This window comes from Furipterus horrens, unplaced genomic scaffold (assembly GCF_987537825.1).
Source record: "Furipterus horrens unplaced genomic scaffold, mFurHor1.1.pri manual_scaffold_13, whole genome shotgun sequence".
Classification (NCBI taxonomy): domain Eukaryota; kingdom Metazoa; phylum Chordata; class Mammalia; order Chiroptera; family Furipteridae; genus Furipterus; species Furipterus horrens.
In genome coordinates this window covers 14,975,547-15,002,699 of record NW_028327183.1, presented here as the reverse complement: position 1 = coordinate 15,002,699, position 27,153 = coordinate 14,975,547, and the positions used below count along the sequence as shown (strand labels likewise).

The following is a 27,153-nucleotide window of genomic DNA, read 5'->3' as shown; positions in this document are numbered from 1 at the left end:
ACTCAACTACTGAGAAGTTTCATCACACCCACAGCAGGGGTGTAACTAAAGCAACCAGCCCAAACATGTGTCAAAGACCCTTCCTGGTCACCTCAATTCTCTAGGCAGCTGCTGCTCCCCAAGTCCCAGTTCCCCAGAACACTATTTGCATCACTTTCGTAGACATGTACATCCTGGAGTTATCACGCACAGAAGACAGAAGTCAGGAAATTTCCTGTACCAAGAAGTGTGAAGGAGGTTGGTCACATAACTAATATTTATTTTTGGTCTGCAGTAAAAATACGTCCACAGCCAGACAGGAAAGGAGGAAGACAGGAGAAAATAGGGCTTGTGGTTTTCCACATACTTATCAGGAAAGGAAAACCAAATATAAGAACATAAATAACAGTCTGAAACCAAAGTCAGGAAGTAAAAACCATTCACTCAAAATGGGCTCCAAGCAATGTGGGCAGCCTGGAAAGGACCTCACAGCAAACAAAAAGAGGGGGAAATTATCTCAGAAAGCACGTAGGCTTTCAAAAATCTCCCCTTCTCAGATATTCAAATCAGAAAACAGCTTTCAGAGATAAGCCCCAGATGGCTCAGCATTCTGCTACCACAGATACGCTGGCAGTGCTTTTTTCCCCACTAAGGGCAGAGACTGAATTCTTTTTAACCATGTCACCAAGCACAGAGCCCAGTACACACAAGAGGCACTCAAAACCATCTGTTAAATTAAATATTGATTCCTACTCGTAATGACCATTACACAAAGTAGTGCCCAGACTGTTTGCTTATGCTTAGTGAAGAATTCTCAGAATGTTTCACAAATATCTCCTTCCATTTATGACATGAGATGTTCAAACAAGATGACAGGACGTGGAGACGCTAGGAAGAGCTCCACTAGCCCAGCACTCAAAGCCGGACACCGGGCAATCCCACCGCATCCCCAAGGAGCTCTGTTCCTGCCTGTCCATCCTCAGAGTCTGGTACCCTCCATCTTTGCACTCTTAGTCTCTCACACACAGCACAGGTCCTCTTACACACCATCAGACTCACACGTGAGCGTACCACAGTCTTTCTTACCCGGTCTGTCCTGCGCAGGGCCACGCTCCCCCACCCCCCCACCCCGTCTCGATCACACTTACAGTCTCTCTCACACACTCATGAGGCACTGTCACTCCCAGCGTCTCTCTCTTGCATAAACACGGAGTCTCCCTCAAACTAAGGGTCTTGCACACGCAGTCACCCTCAGCCTGTAGGTTTCACACACATGCAGTGTCTGTCCTTCTAGTACAGGAAATTTCAGCTTCTCTCTCTCCCCCTCACACACAGACACGTGGAGTCTCTCACACGCTCCGTCTTACACGCAGGGTCTCCCACACGCCTGGAATCACCTCCACCGTCCCTCTTACACGCACAGAGCCAGGCTCTCACCCCCAGCGTCTCTCAGTGGCCCGGCCGCCCCAGCCAGGCGCCCTTTCCCAGGCCCGCATCCCGCCGGAGGCAGCTGCGGGAAGGGCGGCGGGGGCCGCTCGGAGAGTTCGGCCCACGGGACGCGTGGAGAGATTGGCCCCACAGGTTGCAGCCCTGCCCCACCGCCCCCGGCCGCCTGCCCAAGACCCGTTACCTCGCTGGTGGCCGCGGGCCACTAAGATGCTCGGTCGCGTTGCCCCCTCGCCCGCCGATTCTGCTCAGGCCCCGCCCCGCCACGTCACCTGCCGCCGGATCGCGACAGCGTGCGCCGCGTCGGGACAGGACGCTGAACTCCGCGTGCGGCCTGCGGGCAGCGGCTCCTCCTGGCCTCAGCGATCTGGCGGGACGCGCTCGGGAGCCCACGTGTGCTCTCTCGGCCTCTGCGTGCACTTGGCAGTCAGTCCCCCAGGCTGGCTACGCCGGGCCCCACATGGGCTGTGACCTGGGCCCAGCCACCCTCTCCAACTGGTGTTCCACTCCCTGACACTGCGTGGAGTCACCCCAGGCTCCAAGGGACTCAAAACGGGGACACTCCCGCGGGGAGGTCTAACGACCCCCAAACTCTGTTCCTATGTGCTCCACACCCAGGGGACACATATCACATATCACATAATACATATAGCTTACACAGTCTTAAATTTTTTTTAATTTATTTATTTTTAAAGGGGAAGGGAGGAATAAAGAAAGGGAGAGAAACATCAATGTGTGAAGGATACATCTATTGGTTGCCTCTCACATGCCCCCAACTGGGGACCTGGCTTGCAACCCAGGCATGTGCCCTGACCCAGAATCGAACCAGCGATCTTTTGGTTTGCAGGCCAGCGATCAGTCCACTGAGCCACACCAGCCAGGGTTCAAACACCCTTCTTATCTCCTCCACAGACAATTCTCCACCTCTGGATCCTAGGAAGACTCAGACTCAGGACTTGACCTCCATGTTCATGACTAAGACCACCACATGCCCATTGAGGCCCCCACAGATACACTGACACTGCTGGGATTCCGTAGTCAACCTCCGGACTTCCTGGGGCTCAGGCTGGAGGCCACTTTTCCATCCTCATCTTGCCTGACCCTTCTGACACCCCTCTTAGGGGACCGCACCCTCCTGCCTCTGTCCCTCTAATTGCTTGGGCACCTTTTCTTCTGGTCGCTCTGTGGCTCTGTCTAGGGCCTCCTGACCACATAGGCAGCTGAGCCCTCCCTCTTAGCTTCCCGTCCGCACTTGAAGCCATGACTCTCTCCTGGGTGATGGAGTCATTTCCCCCAGACATGTATTCACAACTGCACATCCTCTGGCTCCATACTGACCATACCCAAACCTCTGTTTCCTGGTGACCCTTTCTCCTCCAGCCCCCCAAGCCCTGCATCTCATGTTTTTCTTCTCCCCAGTAGTAATAACCTCCCAATCCCGATCCTGCTCCTTCTAACTCATCCCCTCAGGGTATGGGGTGCTCTGAAAATACAGATTGGAATGACTTCATATCTCCTCTGCCTAAAAGTCCTTCCATCCTCCTCCCTACAGACCTGATACGATATTTAGAAGAGCCCTCACTGGTGCTGCCCTCATGCTCTCTGCATGGAATACCTTCTTTACACGTGTGTGTACATTTGGAGTCATTACAGCCTGACCCTTTGTCTGCTAGGTCAGTTCCTCCTGCCTACCCGGCCAGGCAGAGAAAGGGCTCTGGACAGCTGTGTCAGTCAACAGCAGCCAGTCTGCTTGTCCTTGCAAAAACCACATATATGACCTTCCAGCTCCCAGTGTTACCAGAAAGGGGACAGGTCTGGAGCGGGTCTGCCTCAGCCTGGTCTGTAGTGTGTGGGTTTTTTACTTCGTGCGGGAAAGATTTCACAACACGAGTCCAGGTGATTTTGAGAGTATGTTTATTAAAGCTGGGGTCAGTGAAACAAGTGCTTTGGGTAGAAGAAGCAACAGCAGAGAGCCTAGGTGGGGCTGCTTTGGCTCACTGGAAATGTCGGAGGAAAGAAATGAGCCCAGGAGGGGCTACTCTCAGCTCACTGGGAAGTCAGAGAAACGGGGCCCTTGGAAACAGGTTCAGGTGGTTAGCCCGGGACAAGCTACTGGTGCCCACTGCTACCCTGGTTGCAAATCTCCTGGGGACCCCTAGAGTTTAGGCAATGCACACCTGAGAGGGCAGAAGGGTGTGGGTCTGCTCCTGGGAGGGAGAACATGCCCTGGGTCCTTGGACGTTTTAAAGTCTGGGAGTTTAGGGGAGGTCTTAGGGGAGGATCTCAACAGAATATTGATGCTGATGTGCCAAAGTGAGATTTATACCCTTAACTTCATCTGTCCTTGGGTGTGGTTGGCACAAATGGCACTAATTGGATTTCTGCTATCTATCTCCCTGAGAAGGGTGATGTAAGTTATTTAGCCTCCAGTTGTGGGGAAGTGTCCTTGGTTAGGGAAGGTAGGATTTTCCAATTTAGTAGATGGCCGTAAACTGCTGGGTCTTTTAACTATCTGTCTCAGTTTCCCTGTTCCACCTGTCCTGGCTCACCAGCCTGTCTCACCGGGTCTCTGGCTTCAATGTCTCACACCCAGCTACAGCAGCCCACCAGCTGAAAGCCCACCATGCACCAAGTACTCAGTTGGATACCCTGCAACACCATGTTCCTCAGGACTACCCTGCAGGGTACAGTCATTCGTCCCCATTCTTCAGATTAGTGAATTGAGGCTCAGGGAGTTCAGAATGAGGCAGAAGAGTAAGAAGCTAGGAAAATTCCTGGGCAAGTAAAATGGGGAAACTGAGATAGACAGCTGAACAAACTGTCCAAGCAATGTACAGCCAGATACAGATCACCAGGGTGGAAAGCCCCAGGTGCCTAGCAACAGGCAAAACTGGTGCCGGACCTTGCCCCCAGGATGGCTTTTCCTTCCCTGGCATATGCCCTGGCCATGGGGTTTAGAACCCCCTGACCTTTCCTCCCTAGGGATAACATCTAGCCTCAGTTGTATTCCAGCTCCAGGCCCAGAAAAGCAGTAAAACCAGGCAGGAGACAGCACCAGCTGTGATGGCTAATGACCCCCTGCCCTGGCGCCGACCAATCAGTGGAGACCATGACCCTGAAAGGATACACCTGGAAAAACTGATGACTATTCTATTGAAATTCTTCCTTAAGACCTCCCCTAAACTCACTATCTCCCTTCCTTCCTTCCACTCTCCCTCCCTCCTTTCCTTCCTTCCTTCCTTCCTTCATCCCTTCCTCCCTCTCTTCCTTCCTTCCTTCCCTCCTCCTTTCCTCCCTCCCTCCCTCCCTTCCTCCCTCCCTCCCTCCCTTCCTTCCTTCCTTCCTTCCTTCCTTTTGGAATTGAAGCTTTTTATTATGGGATATACACAGCACTATTACTTTTAAGACACTTTTACATCATGACACTCTTTATTGTGGAAGCTATACAGTTCTGGGCTGTAATCAAGACATTTATACAAAGTGACACTTTGGGATTTGTTTGGCCCCTTAAGCTAGGTATCAGTGAAGACTGACATACACATCTTTAATAAGCATACTGACACTTCATCCAGTATTAGGGTCCTTGTTTATTCCAATTGTGCTTTTTTTTTTTTGTCAGACAGCTATTATGTTTTACCTTAGTACCATATTGTGGATGCCAGAGAACTTGCATTTGCCAAGGAATAGTCTCCTGAGATACAATGTCATGAAGTAGAATGGTGTAGTCTAACTCAATGAAGTCATCATTTCTTTGCACTTGCTTGACAGTTTGAATTTTTATCATTTTATACCATGTGTTTTCAGTAGAACTTTGCCATATTATATAATCACAGGCAACCCAGGCTAAACACTGAACTGGCTTCATTGCTGGAGATAACATTTCCAAAACTGTCTGGACTGTTTTGTGCTTCTAGTGGTTTCTTCATGAACTTGAGTCTTTAATGCATTATCTTCTTTATCTGGGCTCTTTCCAATTTCTCTTTCAAATGAGAAGTTGACTTCCGGTGCAGTATCTGGAGGATAAAGTACTTCAGCTGTGCAGTTCACTATCACTTGTTTTTGGATAATTTCTTCCACAGAAAACTTAAGGCAATACTTATGTCTTCTTCTTGGAATATCTTCCATGCTGGCTTGTTTGCACCAGAAACACTTTGAGGGGAGGGGTGTTCCCTGATGGTAGTTGATGCCCTTCTGCAACACCAAGGCCACTCTGGGCCTGGGCAGTGGGTCGGTGGGATTTCCATCCTTGGTGAGCAGTGGCAGGAAGAGCACAAGTCTGTTCAAGCTTAACTAAGTGCACTGCTGCCACCCAGCCTGCAACCAGGTTGCCCTGAACTCCCAGCCTTTGAAACCCTCAAGCCGAAGGACCTACTGTGGCTCTCCCTCCCAGGAGCACACCTGCACCTCTCCCTTCTCCCTCTTCTTCCCTTTCAGGCATGCATCTCCTAAACTCTAAGGGACCCCACAAGACTTGCAACCAGGGGAGCAATGGGCAGCAGCAGCTCACTCCAGGCTTACCAAGGCCCCCTTTTCTCTGACTCCTCAGTGAGCAGCCCTGCCTTGGCTCATCTCTTCCCCATAACTTTACTAGGGAGCCAAAGTAGCCCCACCGAGGCTCTCTCCTGTTGCTTCTGCTATCCTAAGGCCCTTGTTTCACTGTCCCCAGCTTTAATAAGTGTATTTTTATAATCGCCTGGACTCGTATTGTGAAATCCTTCCCACATGAAGTCAAGAACTCACACTGCAGGCTGGCTCTAACAAGGAGACTCCACAGGCTACTTTGCTGGAGCTGGCAGAACTCGGTGTGGAACCCCAGTCTGCTGTGACTGCCGAAGCCTGCTCTAACTCCATACCCTCTCTGAACCTGTGAAACAAAGGATGGGAGTTTGGCTGAAACGCATCAGGAGTGAATGGGTGGCTCCAAGGCCACCACAAGGGTGTGGCATGGATAGGTGAGTGTCAGGGCAAAGCTGGGAGTCAGGCTGGGCAGAGCCTAGGAGTGAGGGTTTGTGCACTCTCGTGTTGTCATCCCTTTACCCAGGTGAGCGATGCAGCTGGACGTTTGTATCCTTAGGCATCCTCACCCTCTCTGGGCCAATGCTTCTTTCAGGTGTGGCCAGTTACTAGGGCAGTGAGGGGTTTCAGGGTGCCCTCTAGCGGATCCCAGGATGTATAAAGCCTGAAGCCCAGGCTGGCCTTGCCCGGTAGAGGCAGGAACTGGAGCTCCTACCACCCCAACTGGCCCCTGGCTGGCTCTGTGCCCTACACCAGAGAATTCAGGCCTGGACCCCTCCCCTATGAATATTTCTCTGTATCAGACTTTCTGTTTCTCTGTCTTTATCCATTTCCACTTGGTCCCCAGTCTGTCAGTCCATCTCTGCCCATCTTGGCTTCTGTCCATACCTATCTCAGCCTAATCTCTTCCTTCCTCAGTCTCACTCTGTCCCCAAAGCAGGACAGGTGGTGGGCAGATGAACTGAAACAAAGTACAAAGATCGCACCCTGGAAAAAACTCTAGGTTCAAAGGATACTGAGACCTGCAAGCTGAGAGAGAAGCTGGGAAAGGGAGTCCAGCCAGGGTGACCTGCAGGATTGTCTCGGGTACCCAGATCTGGGGTGGCATGTGAAGCCTCCTGACCAGGGGGGAGCAGGAGCTGCATTGCAACTGGAATGTTTCAGTGCCTGGTTTCTAGTCCTAGGAAGGGAACTAGATTCCAGGAGAGGGGGCAGGAGAATGAAGCCCAAAGTGATGCATAGGAGCCACACTTTGGTGCCGAGAGAACCCATCAAGGCCCCGGGGAAGGTTTAGTCTCTGATTACCTGTCTCTCTAGCCCCCTGACCTCTCCACTAGCTCCCTCCTCTCATGCTCAGAGTATAGCCTAGACCAGGGCACTTTACAGTGTCCATAATACTTTTATTGCCATAACCAAGATACAGCCTGCTCAGGGCCCAATGTGGGGCCCACCACTCAGGAACAAAGGGAGAGAGAGATGCTGGGTACGTACACAACAGAGGAAATCCAGCGCCACAGAAACCTTGTGAGAGAGCAGCACACTCCAGCCTGACTGCGGCTTTGGGGCCCCAGCCTAGAGGCTGGAACCAAGTCTTGGCCTACGGCTGTCGCCCACTTGGAGACCACTGCCACCAAGGCAGATACAGACTCTCCAGCCTTGCTATCACAGGAAGACCCATGCAGCATCTCTGAGGCAGACAGATAACCCGCAGAGGGGCTCCAAGGCACCTGGCTCCCACAGGGGCCCACTCAAGTTTCTGAGCTAGTCCCTGAAGACCAAACACCACTGAGCTGCCTGGTGGAGGTAGGTGCTGAGCAGCGTGAGCAGGAGCTCAGCCTCCTCTCAGCCCTGTGCCAGCCCACCTGGGTGCTAGAGAAACCCTGCGGCAGGGTGGCAATGTGGTGGCAGGATTAGCAAGAGGGCACTTCAGAGAGGCTCTGTGTTGCCTTGGCCCACTCTTGAGTTTTCTTTCTTCATCAGGATCTAAAAGGCCATGGCACTGGGTGCTGCTGTCATCCTTGAAGCACAGTCCCAGGGCGAAAGGAGCCAGCATCAATACTGTGGGCAATAATCGAGCCACGGGGATCAGAGCTCCTGGGACACAGCCTGCAGATCTGCTGCCCAATTCCGATCTAGGCTCTTCTTGGAAGTGAGGGAGGTAGGATTGAATGCCCCAGGGCCTGGGAACCACAGAAAACACAAAAACCCACCCCTGCCTGCAGGGGGAACCAGACTGACCCCAGAAAGCCGCAGTCAGGCTATTGAGCAGCTAGGCCACAGGGAAGCCAGAAGACCCATCCACCTGTGGCCAGTAGCAGCTGTACCTGTGGACAGTGTGTGCAAAGGATCATCCTAGGGACCAGGAGCCCATCCCTGGGATCTCTGGGGGCAAGGACCACAGCTCAGTCACATCCCTCCCTCACAGGAAGTTTGAGGGGTCAGGACCTGGTGGACAAATCTGAAATAGCCACAAGAGTAAAAGGAGCACATGGCCCCTGAGTTGGACCCAGATGCCAGCCAATCCACCTGTGCAGCCAGTCCTGAGGTCACAATGATTCCATCAGCAGCAGCATTCTTTCCATTAAGAGTCCCTTGAATGAGTCCAACCTATTTCTTCCTTCCTCAGTCCCAGGGAAAGTATAAGAAATAGCACTTCTCGATGGCATCTGTTTCACAACCAAGACCTATGGCCTTGGAAGGTCCATCACAAACTGCTAACCTTGTGGGCCACAGCAGCTCTGGAGGCCAAGAGAAGCAGCTGTGGCCAGGCCATCCCACAGCCCTGCCTGGCATAGGAATCAGGGCCCAAGGAGCACACGTTTCAGGTAGGCAAGGGTAGTGGCATTGGCCAGCATCTCAATGTGCTCGCTGCCTGGCAGTGCCTGCAGTGATACTTGGTATTCCTGGTGGCTGCGCCAGGTCTGGCACTGCAGGGCACTCTCCAAGTTCACAGTGCCATCGCCATCACCAAAGGAGATTTTCGGGTCGCGGTCTGGGAAGCTCTCATAGTAGAAGGAGTCAGGCGTGGGGACACCAGTGCCATAGAGGCAGTGCAGCTCCACACCAGGTGGCACCATGGCTTCAACCAGCCCCTCTGTGTCCTGCCTCATGAGCCACCCATCTTCGAAGCCAATGTCCTGGAAGAACCGGTGATAGTCAAGCAGTGTGTAGTTGGCTGTGGGTGTGCGTACAAAGACCTTCTCCGGTGACCAGGTATAGTTGTAAGGCAGCAGCCAGCTGGTAGAGACAGCAGACCGCTGCTGCTCCCGGATCTTCAGGGGACTAATGACTGGGATCCGGTTGTTGTCCCCTGCAGGGAGAGGGCTCGTCAGTCTGTGCTCAGGAGTGCAAGCTGGCTGGGCAGCATGCTCACCACCCCTGCCGACCCTCAGCCAGTGGCCCAATCAGCACATCAGCATTTCTCCATTGTTATCATCAGTGTAACTCCCATGCCTGCATCAGCTTCTATCGTTCCCCTTTATTCTGCTAGCACCCAACCAAGACTTCTTTCTTTCCTTCTGCATTTTGTCACCAAATATTTAGGCAACACATACCCACAGGATGTATGGGCACTGACCTTATCAAAGGCAAATCAGCAGGTTGTCAGCCCAGAAGCACAATCCTCTTTCTTTTTTTATTACATTAAGCTAGACAAACATTTTTCTTTTCCTAGGCTTAGACCTACAACCAACCAGTCATGTTCTCATACCAGCCACCTCCCTGTCACTGACCTCGGCAGCCAGGCTGACAGACATGACGGTAGTCTGTAGACTACAGAAAGAGACCTTCTCACTCAAGAATGCCAACAATACAATACAAACATGCCCACCAGCCAGTGAGACTTCCAGGGGGTGAGCTGGAGCTTGGGAATAGGAGCCACAGACCCAGCCCGGGACCCATGGCCACCCATCATTCTACCTCCCTGACTGACTGCAGAAGCACAGCTCTGCCTGGTGGGGCCTGGCCCTAAGACTCCTGAGGAAACAGAATCCCTTACCCAGTGGTCATGACTACTACCCCTCCCATCCCAACCCTTCTCCCAGACTGCCAGGGCCTGAAAGTTTTCCAGCATCTGAGGTAAAGCTCTAAAGGGACTCATGGTGAGCTTCCCAGCCAATCCAGGGTCACTACTGAGATAGGCACTGGGTCTGACCTGATCACAACGATCAGATGACCAATAATCAGGTCAGGCAGTACCAGTGACTTGAAAAAGAAAGCTCATCAGATGCTTGGCACAGCCCTGTCTCAGCTCCTAAAATGTGGGGCCATGGGGCTCACACCCAGTCCTAGCAGAGGGAGGAAAGCCCTATGGCTGCAGTTGGCAGGTTCTGACAGTCATGAAAAGGCAGGTGGATTGGAAAGGAATGGGAGAAAATGGTAACTTTCCCAACTGTCTAGCAAGCAGGCCCAGACACATCTGCACCTGCTTCCTCCCTGTGTTGTCACAGAGGTTTCTCGATGCTAACATGGAGGTGTAACTCGTAAATGGGAAACTGTAGTCCAGTCTTCCTTCTCTAGGGAAAAGATGGGGATTAGAAAGCGAGGATGGGGATAGGAGAAAGGGAGAAGACTCCTCTGAAGCACACTGGGTCACACCAAATTAAGCCAGCCAGGCCTGAGTCCAGTGTGTGTACACATGTGCACAAGCAAGTACCTGCATGAACAAGAGTTATGTCACTCCGTGTATTGTAGATGTTGTAAGAAACTTACACAGATAACAAGGGTCACGAGCTAGAGGGGTGACATTATTTGGAAAAGAGTACCATTCTGGAGAAAGAAGCATTCCCCAGGAAGACACTGTACAGGTAAAGAGAGGGTGCCACCCCCATCAGCCCCCACCATGCTGAGCCAGACAGAGTCTTACCTGAGGCCAGGACGCGCAGGGTCTTGGCCACGCCCCCCCAGGGCGCACCCAGTGCCACAAAGGCACGGATATACTTGTCCTTCCAAGCCTGTGACTGCCGCTGCAGAAAGTAGAGCGTGTACATGTTGCCCATACTGTGGGCAACCAGTACCACGGGGCCCCCATACAGCTGGTGCATCTCCTCGATCATCTCCCGGAGGGCCAGGAAGTAGGGCCTATTTTCATCTGCAGGCCAGAGCCGGGCAGGAGTCAGGCAGGAAGAGTCCTGGGGCCTGAACCACTGACCGATTCTCAGGCCAGCCACAGGACTAGGTGGGTGGGGACAATGCTAAAATCCAAGTTGGAGTGGTTCGCTTACCCCTCAGGTTCAATGGAGATAGGAAACTAAAGGGCTCCTTTCCCCCTCCTCAGACTCATTATCTCTCCCCAGGGCTCAGAGGCCCAGAAATCCTTGGGTGAAGGATGGGGAAGGACAAGGGCAAATTGGCCAGGGATGATAGGTGTCACTGGCCTAGATGCCTTGGCCCAGGGGTAGAGGAGACCCCAGGGCCTGTGGTGGCTGTGGCCTCTTCATCCCTACCTCCCAGGACCTCAGGGAGGAAGTGAGGGTGACCACTTACTTGGGGCTCGGCGCCAGTCATAAGGGGCTCCCCGGACATCCTCACCCCGTGTGTAGCCCCAGCCCACAAGGCTCTCTACCATGGTGTGGAAATAGGAACCTGTAGACATAAGTGCATAGGATTAGAGAGGGTACAGCCAGTGCCAGCCACGTACAGCATACCTGCCAAGGAGACTGTGACATCTGCAGGGAGGCCAGTGAAGGGGTACTCTCTGCTCACACTGAGCAGAGACAGTTCACAGACCACCTCTTTAAACCAAGTGGTTCCTCCCACTCAGGAGTCCAATAAAACCTTCAGCCCCCATTCCCTGGAGAACATGAGAAGGGCTACCTACCCATACTGCTTTTGCTGGGGTCCAGAAACTCCAATGAGAAGGTCTTCCCAAAGCCGGGGACACGCACATCCACACCATCAGGAAACTGGGTAACCCGGGATGTCCTGTTGTAGACCAGCCTGTTACAAGGGGATGTTGAGCTGGTGAATGACAGTTGGCACCAAATTTTTGTGTGTATTTGTGTGTCCCAAATACTGCCCTGTGTCTGGAGTCACACTCTCTTCCCATCCTCAGATTGGTCAGTTGTACAGGGAAGACCAAAAAGTAATGGGGTGTTCAGAGCTAGTCACCAGAGATGGCTTCTGTGAATTGTTTTGCTCTAAGGACAATTTTAGCTTCAGGCTCAAGAGAAACTTCTGCTCCTCCCTTTAACTACCTAGAACTTAAATTAGGGGCCTTGCCCATAATAAGAGATTATCAGCAGGCAATAATCTCTTTTTGACCCACTATTCTATGGTAGGGCAGACTTCTACTTACTAAACACCTGTTCTTCTTATCATTCTGTAATGACCTATTGAAGCCCCAGGGCACTTTACCTCAACTCTAGCTCAGAATGTCTTATATACCCATGTTCCCTTTCTGTCTCTGAAGCTCTCTTAATGTGGGAGTCTCTGACTCTCGTGTATGTAGGGTTCCCATAAATACATACGTATTACTATCGGTTATTTTATTTTGCTCACCTTTCTCATGTCTATTTGATTATTGGACCAGTCAAAAGAACCTTGAGAGGAGAGGCAAGTTTGTTCCTCTCCCACTTAACAAAGGAAATTTATAGACCCCTCCCCAACCAAGGGTCCTTCTAAAGACTGACCCAAGGACCCTTCTCCTCAATGCCACCCGCCCCAGAATGCAGGTCTTAGATCTATTTGGGAGAGGGAATCATCAAGCCTGGCTCTGCCACAAACATCACAGTTGACCCCCCAAATGAGCCTAACTTCACAGACTCCCATAATTCCATCACTACGGACCCAACAAAATACATCACAGAACAAAGGAAATGGTGAGAGCAACACATACGAGAACCAGACAGAGAGACCTCCCCACCTCAGAGGCTGCTGTGTGGGTGGACAGACAAGGCCTGGAGAAGTGATGGGGAAAGGGTAGTGGAACACAGGAGAAAAGCCTTATGACAAACCAGGAACCCTAACAAGGAGGCAAATGTGCCCGAGAAAACACAGGCTAGACAAGCAGTCCCTGGTGGTCCTGAGTCCCACCCCGCCTTAAAGATTAGCCACAGAAAGCTGACAGGATTCCCAACACTGGCCAAAATAATAGGTACTGGTAGCCTATTCTCCCGAGGGCAAGCTATAGATTATCCCAACAACCACTCAGCAAGGTGCAAAAAATTGTCTGGAAAGCCAAGGCAGCTCTGTGCTGGGTGAAAGTCTAAACAGGTCAGAGGAGCAACGAAGGTAAACAAGCCCCTCTTGGTATCAGTCCGCAACTCCAATTGGCAGTAACTGAGATTACGTCTCTGGTACAAAAATAGAAATGCAGATCAACAGCCCAGAAATGACTCTAATGACAAACACACACAGAGGAGGAAAGAGTCAACAAAGCAGGCATCTTAAACAACAGGGAAGAGCAGGGTGCCTGGAGAGGCAGCTGGTGTATCTCCCAGAAAGAAAAAAAAATTGATTTGTTAGCTCCAGCTGTGTTCCAGGTTCTACTGCAATAAAGATAAAAGAGATACAGTCCCTGATTTCAGGAAGCTCAGTCTGAGAGGGAAAACTTAGCTCAGGGTCACCTAATTCTAGGTTTGAATCCTGGTTCTGCCCCTTATTAGCTGAGTGACTCTGACAGTTTTGTAACTGATCTTGAGATCTTATGTGTTCTATTCTATAACACAGGTTTGTAAACAACACGTCTTTCATGGGGTTGCTATAAGACTAAATGAAAGTATGTAAAATGTAGAGTCTGTTCAATAAGCAGTAATTCTTATTACTGGGAAACATCCTCAAAAGCAAGGTTTGATGACAGTTAGAGGAAATAGGCATGTGGCACGGGGGCAGGAGAGATTAACAGCTTTGGAGAGCGGCAGGGAACTGGCTCAGGATTTAAAAGGTGAATGGGGGCAGTTTTTCAGGCAAAGGATGTAGAGGTCTAGTCCAGGCTGAAAGAACAGCATCTTCATGGAGACATGGCATTCCAGAAAGTACAAGCAGCTGGAGGGGCTGGAGGGGCCAAGCCAGAGGCAAGGGAAGGGGTGACGGCCATGTTGAGGCTATGAACAGGGGCTGGAGCATAGAAACTACAGGTAGGGCTCCAAGCACAAGGTGTAGATTGCAGAGGGTAGGAACAAGAGCAGCAGGAAAGGGAAGAAAGTTCTGGCTAGGAGAGTGCGAAGGTGGAGCCAACCGAAGTAAATGGAAACAGATGAAGGTCAGTGACCTTGAGGTCTCTTGAGGGGATGAGATGGAAATGGACTCTAGAGGCCTCTTTAAGTTGAGTTGGTGAGAAGTATCCGGTCTGTGCCCCAGCTCCCACCTGATATTGTCGATCCAGCAATCAATGATGACAGGCAGCAGCAGTTCGAGGTTGAGCCAGAGTGTGAAGTAGCTGTCCGTTTTCTTGGAGCAGAGGTAGTGCACAACCTTCGGCTTGTCCAGCTTTGCCTCTAGCTGGTTGCCCAAATCACCAGGCACTGTAGCAGGGCACAGAACATGCATGAGGTCCTGGGCCTGACAGGCCGGAGACCCTCAAAGCTTACACCCAAAGGTCTCTTACCATCCCAGTCTGGAGTAGGCAGGGCCTTGTTCTCTCTGACTGGAGTGGGAAATGGGACAGAGTGTTGTACCACTTAACCAGCCAAAAGTGAATCTGGAGAAGGCACTCCAAGACAGACTTGTGGAGGAAGGCAATGAACAGAAACACCATTGAAAGAAGCTCATACTGGCACCTGCTGACCTACCGAGGTCCCCAGGCTTTGCTAAAGGCCAGAGCCCAGTAAAGTTCCTTAGGGGTCTAGCATCTGGGCATACCTGGACCAAGCATTGGAGATGGCTACCCTGAAACAACACACCATTCCAGTCATAGCCCAGTGAGTGGGGGAGACCAGGCCTAAAGGACTACTTCTCTCTACCTGAGTTGACTTATTGAATCTACAAAGAGTCCTGGGAGAGGCTTGTGACACTCAAACCTATCCCCATTGCTTCACTGTCCAACATTCAAGGCCTTTTAGGGCTTATTTAGTCCAGTGACTTTTCAGGCCTCACTGGCTTCCACCTGCCATGTTCATCCCCATTTAAGATCCATGATCACTGAGTGAACAACCAGTGCTTGGCACTCCTGGGCATTCACTGGGCTCAGGCTGTGCACCCAGCCCTGCAGAGGGCATGCCCTCCCTGTGCACCATCTCACAGTGTCCTTAAGGCAGCCACAGGAGGCAGCTGTAGCACCTGCCTTCCCTCCTTTCATGATGTAGGTGTAGAAGTAGGGAGCCCCCAGCATGACAGCCTCTGGATGACACGCCTGAAAACTGGGTAGGGGATTGCAGAGACCTTGGTCATAGTCTCCACCAAAGGAAATGGCTGAAAGAGGAAGTCACCAGATCTGCTTTGTCTGGATGCCTTTCACCCTGGCCAGGCTGTGTGGGGCCCTCTAAAAATAGCAGTGGTCACTTCCTGAACCCTTGTGCCTAGAAGTAGGACAGCAGCCATTCACATACCTTTCACCTCTAATAACACTAGGAAAGAACATCCTTATTAGGCCTACTTTACAGATGAAGAGACTGAGACTAGGAGAAGTAAAAATTGCTTACTACAGTCCCTTCCCCCTGCTCAGGGTCTTCTGTGTCACCTCTCTGGCCTCCTCTATGGGAGTCCCACCCACAGAAACTGGTCACCCTTAGATTGCTGATCTGTGCACAAGAACAGCTTGTCCACTGCCAGCCATGGGGTTTCCTAAGATTAATACCAACAGCCTCATTCTCTGGGCAGGTTAAGATTCCAGTTGCTCTGTGATTCTGGGTGGGGCCTGAGGCTCCTCTGCTCTGACCTAGGATAACCAATAACTGAATGACTTAATGAGTTAACACCAATCCAGAAGAAAAGCCTGAATGCCTTCCATGGACCACACACTCCCCCATGCCACACCCTGTGGGCCCCTAGGATAAAATTTCAAGATGACCCAATCAGTCGCAAGCCTGCACAATCCACTTTCCCCCACTTCTCACCCCTGCTACTCCAACCAGACACTCTGGCTTACCTCCTTCCCTCCCTCTGATATATAGTTCCCTCTGCCTGGAACTTTCCTGGCCACAGCTCCAGTTGCATACTCCAGGAAGCCTTCCCTGACTGGCTCAGTGGATTCTCTGTGCTTGCCCAGAACAGATCTCATCTCTGGGGATCATCCTGCAAACTTAGGGGAGGTAGTAGCAAGGCTACCCAATTCCCATGGTTAACCTGGGCCCAGCATCCTTGTGAAGCATTACTGGCCCAGAGCTCCTGGTGGGGAACCTTTGGGACCAAACTATCTGCCAACCTTAACCCTTCTGTGATCTGCATCATCCCTATTAAAATATTCCTAGTAGAGCTGTGGCTGGTGAGGCTCAGTGGATTGAGTGCTGGCCTGAGAACCAAAAGGTTGTCAGTTAGATTTCAAGTCAGGGTACATGCCTGGGTTGTGGGCCAGGTCCCCAGTTGAAGGTGTGTGAGAGGCAACTGATTGATGCTTCTCTTCCACTCTTCCTCCTTTCCCCTCTCTCTTAAAATAAATAAAATCTTATTTATAAAAGAGCATAGTAGGTAACATATACTTCAGCATGCCTCTGCCTTCAGGAGTCCTGGCTGGTCACCTGCACACTAGCTCTGGGTGGGAGTGTGACAGACTGCATGAGGCATCCAAGTTCCCCAAGACAGATATCTCATCCCTACCTACCACCACAAGAAAACACTGTGACTCCTGTACAGTTGCCACGGGTCAAGACCAAGAAGGGGGTAAGCAAAAGAGGTCACCGAGCTCCAACATAGCTTAGCCCAAGTAGGTCTGGAAGGATAAGAGTACAGACACACTCCCTGACATCTGTTCATAGCCAATGTCCCACCTCTTACCTCTGTCTCTAGCCATCCTCAGATTCCCCAGGGTCTCTTCACTCAGGCCCAATGCTACCCATTTGACAAGTCTGGGGAGGAGGCTTGGTGGGAGGGTAAGACAGCAATCCTTCCCCCAATGAGCTTCCTTTCAGTAATGTCCTCTAAAACTTGTGGCGTTGAAAGGGTCGAGAGAGACAGCTTACTAGCCAAGCCCAAGTCAACGTTAAGGACCCTAGGGACCAACTCCAAGGCCTCCTTGCCCCCAAACCGGATCTCAGGAGTGGGGCCAAAAAACCTCAGTCTTTCCAGCTTAAAAATGGGGATAAGGAGAGGCAAGGTTTGGGACTGATGTGGACAGGCAGACCGATGGACCACCGCACGGAAACCTTCCTACTTACCACTATATGCTACGGGGTAAGGTGACAGAGAGGCTGACCACACCCGCGACCAGTATGGCCGGAGGTGGACAGACCCACCCAGGTGACAAGACAGTCATGCGCTCCCCTACCCCGTCCTTAGAGCAGTTGCAAATCGAGAACACAGTCTCCCTCAGCCCCGCACCCTGTCCTGCCCGACGCATGAGCGAAGGACCCACGACTGGACACGCATCTCACCCAGGACCACCGGAGGGGGTCGTCCGGTTGGAAGCGCCGGGTCTGCGAGCAGCAGGAGAAACAGGAGGCCACCCGGTAGCAGGGCTGCGCGGTAGAGGCAGAGGGGTGGACCCATGGCGTGGGGCAGAGGGCGGAGGGTCCAGAACCCCCGGTGCGGATTCAGAGCTCCAGGCTTGCGCCTAGGCCGGGGCGCGGCGACGCTCTTAACCCCGCCGCTCACCGCCTCCACAGCGACCCGACCAATCAGGGCCCACCTCCGGGAAACGGCCTGCCAATAAGGACCCGCCTCCGCGTGTCCCTCCCAGTTGGAGCTGGCCGCCCCGCCCCTGACCATCCCGGACTAGCTACCTTGACAGCGCTGCAAGCCGAGCTCATCGATCGATCCATGTTCCGCTTGGCTTCCAAGCTCTCCGCCGGACCCAGCTCGCCACTGCTGGGTGCCTAGCCCAGCCCTCCTTATTCCAAGTTTACGCTGTGCAGCCTGCACACCCAATTCCTGGCTGCTATCTGACCTGGAATCTGGAACGAGCCGGCGATTCATGGTCCAGTGCTCGCGGCTTCTGGGCGACTCGGGTGAAAGCAAGGGGAAGAAAGGAAATAAGTCGCAGGCAGTTTGGGGGCCTTAGGGGGCCAGAGCTGACCAGGACCTTTGCGCAACCCCCCACACTGGTTCTTCGCACCCTGCCCAGAGAGCACCTGGGTTATTCAGGCAACCCTCTGCCGGGGTTAGGATGGAACGGTGAAAGGCCAAGTCAGCATCTTTCGATTCTGAGTGAGATGTATGCCCTCCCTTTTTAGGAGTATGGAGTCACCCTGACAGAGTTGAGAGTGGGCTTGAGCCTTGACCGTACGCCATGGCCCATTGGCAAGTTTCCCCGGAAAGCCGGAGGGGTGTTGGGACCTCCTAGCACACGCAAACCTGAGGACTCAGAGAGGACACAGACTCCGTGAGCGAGGAACGGAAGCGAATAGAGTGGACAGAGACTTGACAGCCGGTTATATACGAACACCACACAATGCTCTGGGAGAGGGGGACCATGTGTTTGGAGACTGGAGTTCTTGATCGCCCCCCCCCCCACTCCCTCCCAAGAGCCAGTCACACCCTGGTCAGCTGATCTCAAGATCTCCATGCCTCCCCTTCCCTCCCCTCCTTCCTTCCTTTTGGTCAGTGGCTGACCATTTCCAATTTCTCCCAGTACCACTCAATCTAATCAACATTTTGGCCTGCCCCTCCTGTGTTTTTATACTGAAATACCTTGGTGGATGGGTACCCTCTTCTTTTAAGGTCCATCTATCTCCCACCTCAGACCCTGACCCAGGGACCCCCTCTCCCTCCAAAATACTACTGCCTCCTTCACCTCCACCCCAGGCCTCAGCAGAGGAGTCACTGAGAACCAGTCTGGCAGGCCCAGTGTGGGAGACAACAGAGACCCTTCTACCAGGGCTAGGGACAGACAGGAGATCAAAAGCCAAGGGTTAGTGGGGAGAGAATAGGGAACATGACAGCTTGGGTCACTTTGGTCTAGTCTGAACGTCTTGTCAGCCCAACAGCCTCAGGTGACCACGGGCCCCTCACAGGGTGTCTTTGTCTTTGGAAGACGTCACTACGGTGCCACATCCCCACAGGTCCTGCAGGTAATAGGAACCATGGCCACTGGGTGGGGTGGGTAGTGCCAAGGCTTAATTAGCAATGACCCATGCTGGCATGGTGGAGAGGAGTCAGAAGGTGATGGTCACCTGTTTCACATGACCCCACCATCCACATGATGGCTGCAGTCCTGGAGTCATTCTGGACTCTAGATACCTCCCTGACTCTCAGGCCCACAACCAGGTGGTCATCAAGTCTCCCCATCTGTCCTCTCAAAGCCAGACTACCATCATCCCCATAGTAGCCTCCTCACTGATGTCCCAATTTATGCCCTTATTGCTGTGGATTGTTCGCCACATCGCAGGCGCACTAAACATTGTCAGGCCCCATCACTGTCTGCCTAACCCCACTCTTGACCCTCCCATTGCATGCATCATAGTGAGTGAGGACCCTGCGGTATACTCTGGCTATCTCCCCCATTTTCCAATCCAGCAACTCTCTCATCTCCAACCTCAATGGCTTCCTTGCCGCTTAGAACAGGACAACCTCATTCTTCCTCAGGACTTCTGCACTTGTTGCAGTGGGACCAGCCTGCAGTTCCCACTTTGGGAACTGAACTGAGCTCTGCATTTAGGCTTCAGCCCAGACAGAACCATTGACTTTGAAGTAGCCCCTGCCTGGCTCCCATTAAAATATAATCACTGGTCATGGGGTAGACCGCCTGCGGAAGTGATGAGGATGCTACTGAGGCGCTGCTGGGGTCTCTTGCCAGCGGTGGCAGCATTGGCCGGAGGCCGAGCACTCAGTGGCCAGCGCTGGCCTGGCTTGGCGGGTCCCCTGACGGGGCGCCCGACTCGGAGAGAAGCCGCTCTGGCGGGTGCTCTTCTTCAGCACAGACCAATTCTCCCGCGAGGCGCTATGAGCGCTGCATGCTGCCAGGTACCGGGGCTGATGTTTAGGGAGACCGGCTGCTGAGGGCGCCGATGTCCAGCCTTTGCAGCCGGTCCCGACTGTTTGGACTCCCGTTGGGGAAAGTAGCGGCTCCGGAGGGGTGGGGGCCCAGATTTCAGCGAATCCAGGCGCCAGGAAGGTGCGCCGCACCCGTCCAGGACTCTCCTCCTGTCTGCACCCCACACTCCAGGTCCTGACGGTTCGGTCTCCAAGCGCTCCCCGGCGCCCCGCGGGGCCGTGCCTCTGCTAACCGCTGGGCACACCTCACTTGCGTCCAGTCCTTGAGATTGCCCAAGGTCATCAGCTGAACTGACTGGGACTAAAATGGGGTCTGATTTTCAAGTCCTCCCCTTTCCACTTCCTCGGATTCATCTACTGTAATTTCTATCCTCCGATCCCTTGGGCTTCTTAACGCGCGCAGGTATCCCTTGCACACTCATGTCTTATTCCTTCGCTCCCCATCTCTTCCCTGTACACAGCCGGACCTAGTCTTCTGGGGCTGAAATGAGGACATAGTCCAAAAAATGAATTGTTATCAAATGAATAAATTTATAAATCAGAAAAAATATATATAATATAACACAATCACTGGAAGAGCAGGCCCCTCACCTGTCCTATCACTGTCGACTCCTGCATTACTAGTTACCACCAGCACAGTCCCCGGCACATAGCAGGTGCTTAACATATGTTGAATGAATGAGTGATACACTCTCTTCTCTACAACCTCCCCACACTTCCAGGAGGGTCTTGGTGCCTGTCAGACCTGGAGAAGGAAATAAGGGACTGAGAGGTCCACAGGGTTGGATTTGAGTTCTGGAAAAGACTAGGAAAGAGGAAGGGTGTCCCATGTGAAGGGTTACATTCTGGTAAAAGGCTGGATGTAAGAATAAACCCAGAAACTGAAGAGCCCTGCTAGTTGCGTTGTCTTCCTCAGGTGAAAGTCCAGTCAACAACCTTCATCCTCCTGTGCGAGAGGGCCCTTTGCATTCCCTCTCTCTCCCCCAAGCTGCAAGCTCCCCTACCTGAACCAGGTGGGAGGTTGGGCTTGGGGTAACCCAACCAAGACCAGGGCTTCTGAGCTTGTTTGGTAGCCAGAACTGAGCCTATTTGGAGGTCAACTTATTCTCCTAAAGCTCATGGCTCTGCAGGCTCCTATTCTTCTGCTGCCAGAGTCTCCTGGGAGTCATGAGAGGCCAAACACTGACCCAACCATAACAGAACCCTGGGAGAAAGGGCCCAGAACAGAGCATTTGACATGGCCTAGGCATCAAAGAAGGTTGACTGGAGGAAGAATTAGAGATGGGTCTTGAAGAATAAGTAGGAATTTGTCAATAAAACAAAGGGTGCTCAGGCAGGAAGCCTAGCATGTCCAGCAGCCTCAAGATCTGAACAATCACAGCAGTGTGTCTGGAGCACATGAAGGGTGAGAGTGGAACCGACAAGTTGAGAGCCCTGAAAACCAAGCTTAAAAACGTGGGAATAAAAGAAAAAGAAAGAAAAAAAGTGGCCTCTCTTTCTGTTTCTGGCTGCCACAGGGAAAGGAGCTGCTGCCATGTCCATTCACCTGCAATATATGGCCGCATTGAATTTAACCAGCTTTCTGATCAAGAGGAATAAACAGATGTATATATCACCAAACCCAATAATCAGAAGGCCTGCAACTCCTTGCGCTATAACGGGCTGATTCAACACAAGACGGTGGGCATGGAGCCGGAGGCCCAGGGCGAAGGTGTGGTGGTTGTCATGAAGCAGTAATCCAGCCAGCGACAGCCGGCCAACTTCTAAGTGAGGACCACTACCAACAAAAACTCCGGGGCCACCCTGAGCAGCATTTGGCATATGATCCGCAAGAACCAGGGCGGCCCAGATCTGTGCATGGCCGCCAGCCTTAGGGCCAGGCCATCCCGCGCAGCCAGAAGCCTCTGATGGTGAAGAGGAAGGGGGTCTGCCTCACTAAGAGCTCCTGAATACCCCCTTCCCTCAAAGCAACTTTCAAAAAAAAAGAAAAAGTGGCCTATGTCTAGGGATCCAGGAGCCTCGAATATTCTCAAGCCTTGAGGCAGCCTCGGGGATGGGGGGTTGTCAGGGGCTTTCCACCTTCAGCTCAAATACAGTCCTCAAGTGTCCGCTTCTCTTCCCTGAACCCAACACCTAGATCAAGTGACAGCATCAGTGCGCCCTCTGGTGGGTACTCAAGGCGATTTGGCAAAGTGGCGGAGATGGGAACTCTTGGGGAGCCTAGCGCTCTTGCTACTTTGGGTGGGGAATATACAGAAGGTTGACCTGGCCCAGCTAGGAGCTGCTAAGAGCGGGGATGGGCCTGGGACGGCAAGTGGGGATCGCCGCCGGGGACACCAGCAGGCACCCAGCATCGAACCCTCTCCCACAGCAAGAGGAAGAAAGAGCGAAGGGGTTTTTCACACCACTCCTAGGCCCTCTGGAGGTCCGCAAGAACGGCAACACTTTCCGTCCCAGGCGAGGACCTCCACCCTAGTATCTGCCCACACCAATGGCTGGAGCGTCCGCTGCCTTCGTGGAAAGACTCACTCCTCGAGTCCTGCCACGAAGTGAGGCGAAGACGAGATTCTGCGTGCGTGAGGTCCGGCTGGCGCAACCAAGTTTCTTTCTCCCTAATACCTGGAGTATGATTTGAGAAAGGCATCTGGCAGGGCCGTTGGAGCCTCACTCACTCCTCTCGCATATCTTATCTCCTATTCATTCATTCACAACTCGTGAATCCTAGTGGGGGTGGAATGGGGGACATTTATCAGTGAAATACAGACATTTCAAACTATACAGTAGGGATCTCTGCTTTGGAAGGAGGTGCCTTGGGAGGGGGAAAATCTGGAGGAAGAGCAGAGGTTAACTAGGGCAAGGGTGAGCTGGGAGGGAAGTAAAGAGAGCAAGTCTAGTATACAGCCTGTGTGGACCAAGGTACCTCTGGATCTGATGGGCCTCTCAGGCTCTTACAAGCTCTCCACGGAGAACAGACAGCCCCCGCCACCCCCACCCCCCGCCCCACACACAAAGTGCTGGTGGTTGGAGTGTGCATATGCATTCTGCTTGTGGGAAACACTTCACACACCATTAAACCCCAGGAAAGCATGTTCTGACATATATATTATTAAATCTATCCTTTCCATCAGCTCTTTCTCACTAAAGTTTTGCTAAATAAATCTTCCCATGCTGTATCTCGGGGGCACAGTCTTTTGTGATGTGTAACTGTGTTATAATAGTTTGTGATGATCATGCCAGTTGCTTCTCTACACTATAAAACTCCACAAGGACAGGAACAATGCTTTGGATCCCTATCGTTTACTACTGGGTTCAACCAATGAATGAGTAGTGAGACACACGCCTCTGACCTGTTTTGGGAAGCTAGATTTTCATGCATCAGATTTGCTCCAGGAAGGTGTCCTTGTATTCCCAGATCCCTCTTAAGGACAGAAACAAAAAGGCTCATCTGACTTAAGGGCTGTGAAATAATGTGCTCAGCTGAGTCAAGTTAATGGTCAAGTTATATTTTGCTGCAACTTTGCATGTTGAAAACCTTTCTAAAATATATTGATCAAGCTGTCCTTTCTTAACGAAGCACCTACTGTGTGCCGATCTAAATCAGATTAATGGTTCGTTGGTTAACCCTCTTTCACCCTACTTACCCATTCACTTTTCTTCTTACGTAATTCTTTATCCATTCATATGCCCATGTTTATTTTATGCACAGGTCACCTAATTTCAAGATTAATTAAAGGTGGTTTATAGAGAGTCATAAAATATAACATCGTACTATAAATTATGAGTAGGTAATAAATAAAAAGAAAAAAGCTTGAACACAGTAGGTATGGGCTGAATTACTAAGAATTCAGACTCTTACCTGCTTCCCCCACCACAACAAAAAAATGATGGACTGGACTCTAGTGATCATGAAAGATGCTCAGGTATAAAATCCTGGGGCAGATCTACCACTGAAAAAATTTTCCTATGGAGAGCTTTCTTCATTTAACCATAAAAATAAATCTCTCTCTTTCTCCTGTTTGTGTGTGCTTTAAGGGGCTTTGAAAAATATCAAGTAGCTCATGCATTCATTAATTCTTTCTTTCTTTCTTGTTGCTCTTGTTGTTCTTGTATTTACTGAGTACTCACTGTGCTAAGTATCACGGTGCAAGAAAAGAGCTGTGCTGAATACATGTTCTTTATTGTTAACTCCAGATATAAGAGTTATGAGACCAAAGGTCTGTTCATGGCCCTGTGGCTGCCTTACTGTGTAGCCTTGGCCAAGTTCATCCCAGTCTCAGGTTCTCAATGTCCTCATGTGAAAATGATAGGCTAGATGATTTTGAACGTTCTTAACTAGATCTAAAGTTCTGTTATATACAACAAAATGGGTTGGGTTGGGTTTGAGCAAATCAGCTTCTGAATTCTGTTGGTCCCATCCCATTCCTGAGAGGTTAGATCAATATAACTTGAGAAAAATGGTCAATGACATCTGGAAGGTATATTTTTTAGCATTTCATCCTCAGCTGACATGCACATTACATGGAAATATTCTGTAACAAAACCCCAGAGCATTGTTTCTTAATGAACCCTTTGAAAATATTCTGACCTAAAGAACAGATGGTTCTATAATAGCAGTTTACTCTCAGAATTCACAATGATTTAAACGCAAATATCCTATGAAAATAAAAATAACTAGCATTAATTGAGCTTTGCGAAGGCCAGGCACTCTTCTCAACATTGATAATGCATCATCTCATTTAATTCTGGCAACAACCCTATGAGGAAAGCCCTTATTTTATCAATAAAGAAACTATGGTGCAGAGAGGTTAAGCCAAGATCCTAGAGAGCAGACTGGAGAAGTGACCCCTGGGAGGCAGACTCCAGAGGGGGCTCTTCCCCCTCATTCTACCACACCTCCAAACAAAGCGTCACACCTGTGCTTTCTTAGGTGCCTTATTACCCGTAATCCCTCACTAAGAAAATAATCTAAGTTCAAATAGATACACGAGATTCTTATTAGAACAGATATCCAACTGCAGCAACCTAATTTTGATTCTCAGCAATAAGGTGCATGAAGATACTTTTACTCTATACTTAGCTCTGGCACACTTTCCTGTGACAGACAGCTGGTAAATATTTTACACCTTAGAGGCCCTGAGGTCACTGTCACAACTGCTTACACCTGCTCTTGACATGAGAAACCAGCCAATAGTTAAACAAATGAGTGTGGCTGTATTCCAATAAAACTTTATTTATGGACACTAAATTTTGGAATTTTGTATAATTGTATGTGTCATAAAATATTATTTTAAAATATTTTTTAAACAGCCATTTAAAACTGTAAAAACCACTCTTATCTTGGAGGATGAACAAAACCAGGCAGTAGGATGGATCCAGTCCATGGACCATTGTTTGCCAATCCCTGCTCTTTACATCTGAATTGGTGTTTGGGAATAAACAAGGCTTTTCTATTAAGAGGAGAATAAAAACACTAGATACTCAATCTCCTAATTTATTTGTCATATGAATCTATATTCTCTTGGTCAAACTTTGTGATATTTTTCTAAAGATTTAAAATTTTATGTCAATAAACATTTAACCATCAAGAAGGTTGAATTCCATGTCTACCTTGGCTGCCAATAACCAGATGTCAGTGCCTTTTGTCTATTCTTGTTGGAAATTCAAGCCCAAGACAAAGTAAAATACATTCATAAATATCTACAAATGCACACATAAAACATAGGTGTATTTTAAAGAATCACCTAACAAAAAGTACTTTAAATTTCACAGCCACTGCTAATGCAGGCGGCTAATCCTATTTACATTTATATTATCCTTGGCATCTTTTTCCCTAAGATTTTTGTATGTTTGCATGAGTTAAACAGCCTTTTGCATGATATCAATATTTTTGTAATTTAAATTTATAAAAGGCAATTTCTATTAAATATACTTTCTAACCGTGGGTGAAAAAAGCACCAAATTTATTTGAGAGCTGTACACTGACCTCCAGGCAAGGTGCAGAATACAGGAATTAATCTTATACTGTAGGAGTGGAACAGGGTAATAAAATCGAGGTTTAGAAAGAAACAGTCTTTGAAAAGGGTCAATCTGTGTTGTTATTGAAGGAAATGCTGTGTTTTAGAATTGGTATTTTAGACAAGTAAAACTTTCTACCCTTCTGAAAGTGTGGGGAGCTGTGTGCTTTCCTTACAGTGATTTTGTTCGTTTGTTTGTTTGTTTTTTACATCTCAAATCACTTTAGTCACAGGATAAGCAAGTTTCACAATTTAACCTCAGTGGTGGCTGATAAACAGAACACGTTTGACCGTCTGGTGCCCAGGATAAATTTTAAGATGTCAACTGTGACTCCCTATGGGACATAGGAAGCAGTGTAAGCAGGTATATATTTGGGCATTGGGGGTGTGATTCCAAAATACAGAACAAAATTCCTTCATATAATTTCTATGAAATGTTCGCCTTCACTCACCATCTCCAGTTGACAGAAATGAAATGCAAATAGGTTAATGTCTAATCTTGCCCCAAAGAAGTAGCACCTTTCTGATATATAGCACACACAGGTCAACACACTTCTAAGCGAGGCTAGGATTTTCCTCACGAAAAGCCACGGGCTGTGGAGTCCGAGGGGCGGGCCTTCCAGATACATGCCCTCACTTCTGGCTACACTGAGCATGTTCACCCAAGAGAACTGGCCCTCGGGTTCACTTCCTGGGACTCAGGCTGGGGCCCATTGTCCAGAGCTTACCGGATCCCAGGCTTGAAGGAACTGATGTCAGACTTCAGTATCATGTTGAAAGTAACCCCACAATGAAGCCAGGAAAATGCAGTAGCCCGAACTGGGCACGCAGAGCGGTGGGATTGGTCAGACTCCAGCCGGAGACCACACAGTACTAGTCCCCAGTTTCAGATGCATGTGGGGAAGGGCCGCCCCCTACCCCTTCAATCGCTAAACTTTGTGCTGTTCTCTCGCCTCTGGCTGTGATGTCGACACACGCCAAGTATCTGGATGGAAATAAGGCATTCTGCTCACTGCCCAGATAATTCCACAATGCTTCAGCCATGGGTTCATGACTACTGAAGGCCACACATGCACACACACCCCCAAATTCCATCACCCTGAAAGAAGCCATTATAAATGTTTCATGTGGAAATTTTGCGACCCATCAGACACGCCAGAGTTTTCAAATTAACTCC

General features: G+C 50.5%; 2 protein-coding genes and 2 pseudogenes across 2 annotated transcripts in view; 1 reads left to right on the top strand and 3 right to left on the bottom strand.

Moving 5' to 3' along the window:
- The window catches only part of SLC7A6 (solute carrier family 7 member 6), a 31,237-nt gene extending 29,413 nt beyond the window's left edge, over positions 1–1,824 (bottom strand). Inside the window, exon 1 of the mRNA XM_090261404.1 lies at positions 1,610–1,824. The gene's annotated coding sequence lies outside the window, so the exon portion shown is untranslated. The remainder of the gene's footprint in view (positions 1–1,609) is intronic.
- A 3,008-nt stretch (positions 1,825–4,832) lies between these two features.
- Positions 4,833–7,993, bottom strand: LOC149994115 (latexin pseudogene; annotated as a pseudogene).
- PLA2G15 (phospholipase A2 group XV) lies at positions 7,320–17,611 on the bottom strand. Its single transcript, XM_090261405.1, has 6 exons — positions 17,406–17,611; positions 14,246–14,402; positions 11,759–11,877; positions 11,425–11,523; positions 10,805–11,029; positions 7,320–9,250 (listed from the first exon to the last, which is right to left on the bottom strand). The coding sequence occupies exons 1-6, from the start codon at positions 17,518–17,520 to the stop codon at positions 8,739–8,741; spliced, it is 1,227 nt and encodes a 408-aa protein (XP_090117531.1). The 5' UTR covers positions 17,521–17,611; the 3' UTR covers positions 7,320–8,738.
- A 3,885-nt stretch (positions 17,612–21,496) lies between these two features.
- Positions 21,497–21,911, top strand: LOC149994113 (large ribosomal subunit protein eL28 pseudogene; annotated as a pseudogene).
- Positions 21,912–27,153: the final 5,242 nt, after the last annotated feature.

Excerpts from the sequence above, each read along its gene's own strand:
- PLA2G15 (XM_090261405.1), bottom strand. The coding sequence starts at position 17,520 with ATGGGTCCACCCCTCTGCCTCTACCGCGCAGCCCTGCTACCGGGTGGC. Across the intron at positions 11,878-14,245 it reads TGCTGGATCGACAATATCAG|GCTGGTCTACAACAGGACAT; the intron begins GTGGGAGCTGGG and ends CCCTTGTAACAG. Across the intron at positions 9,251-10,804 it reads CCTGCGCGTCCTGGCCTCAG|GGGACAACAACCGGATCCCA; the intron begins GTAAGACTCTGT and ends CTCTCCCTGCAG.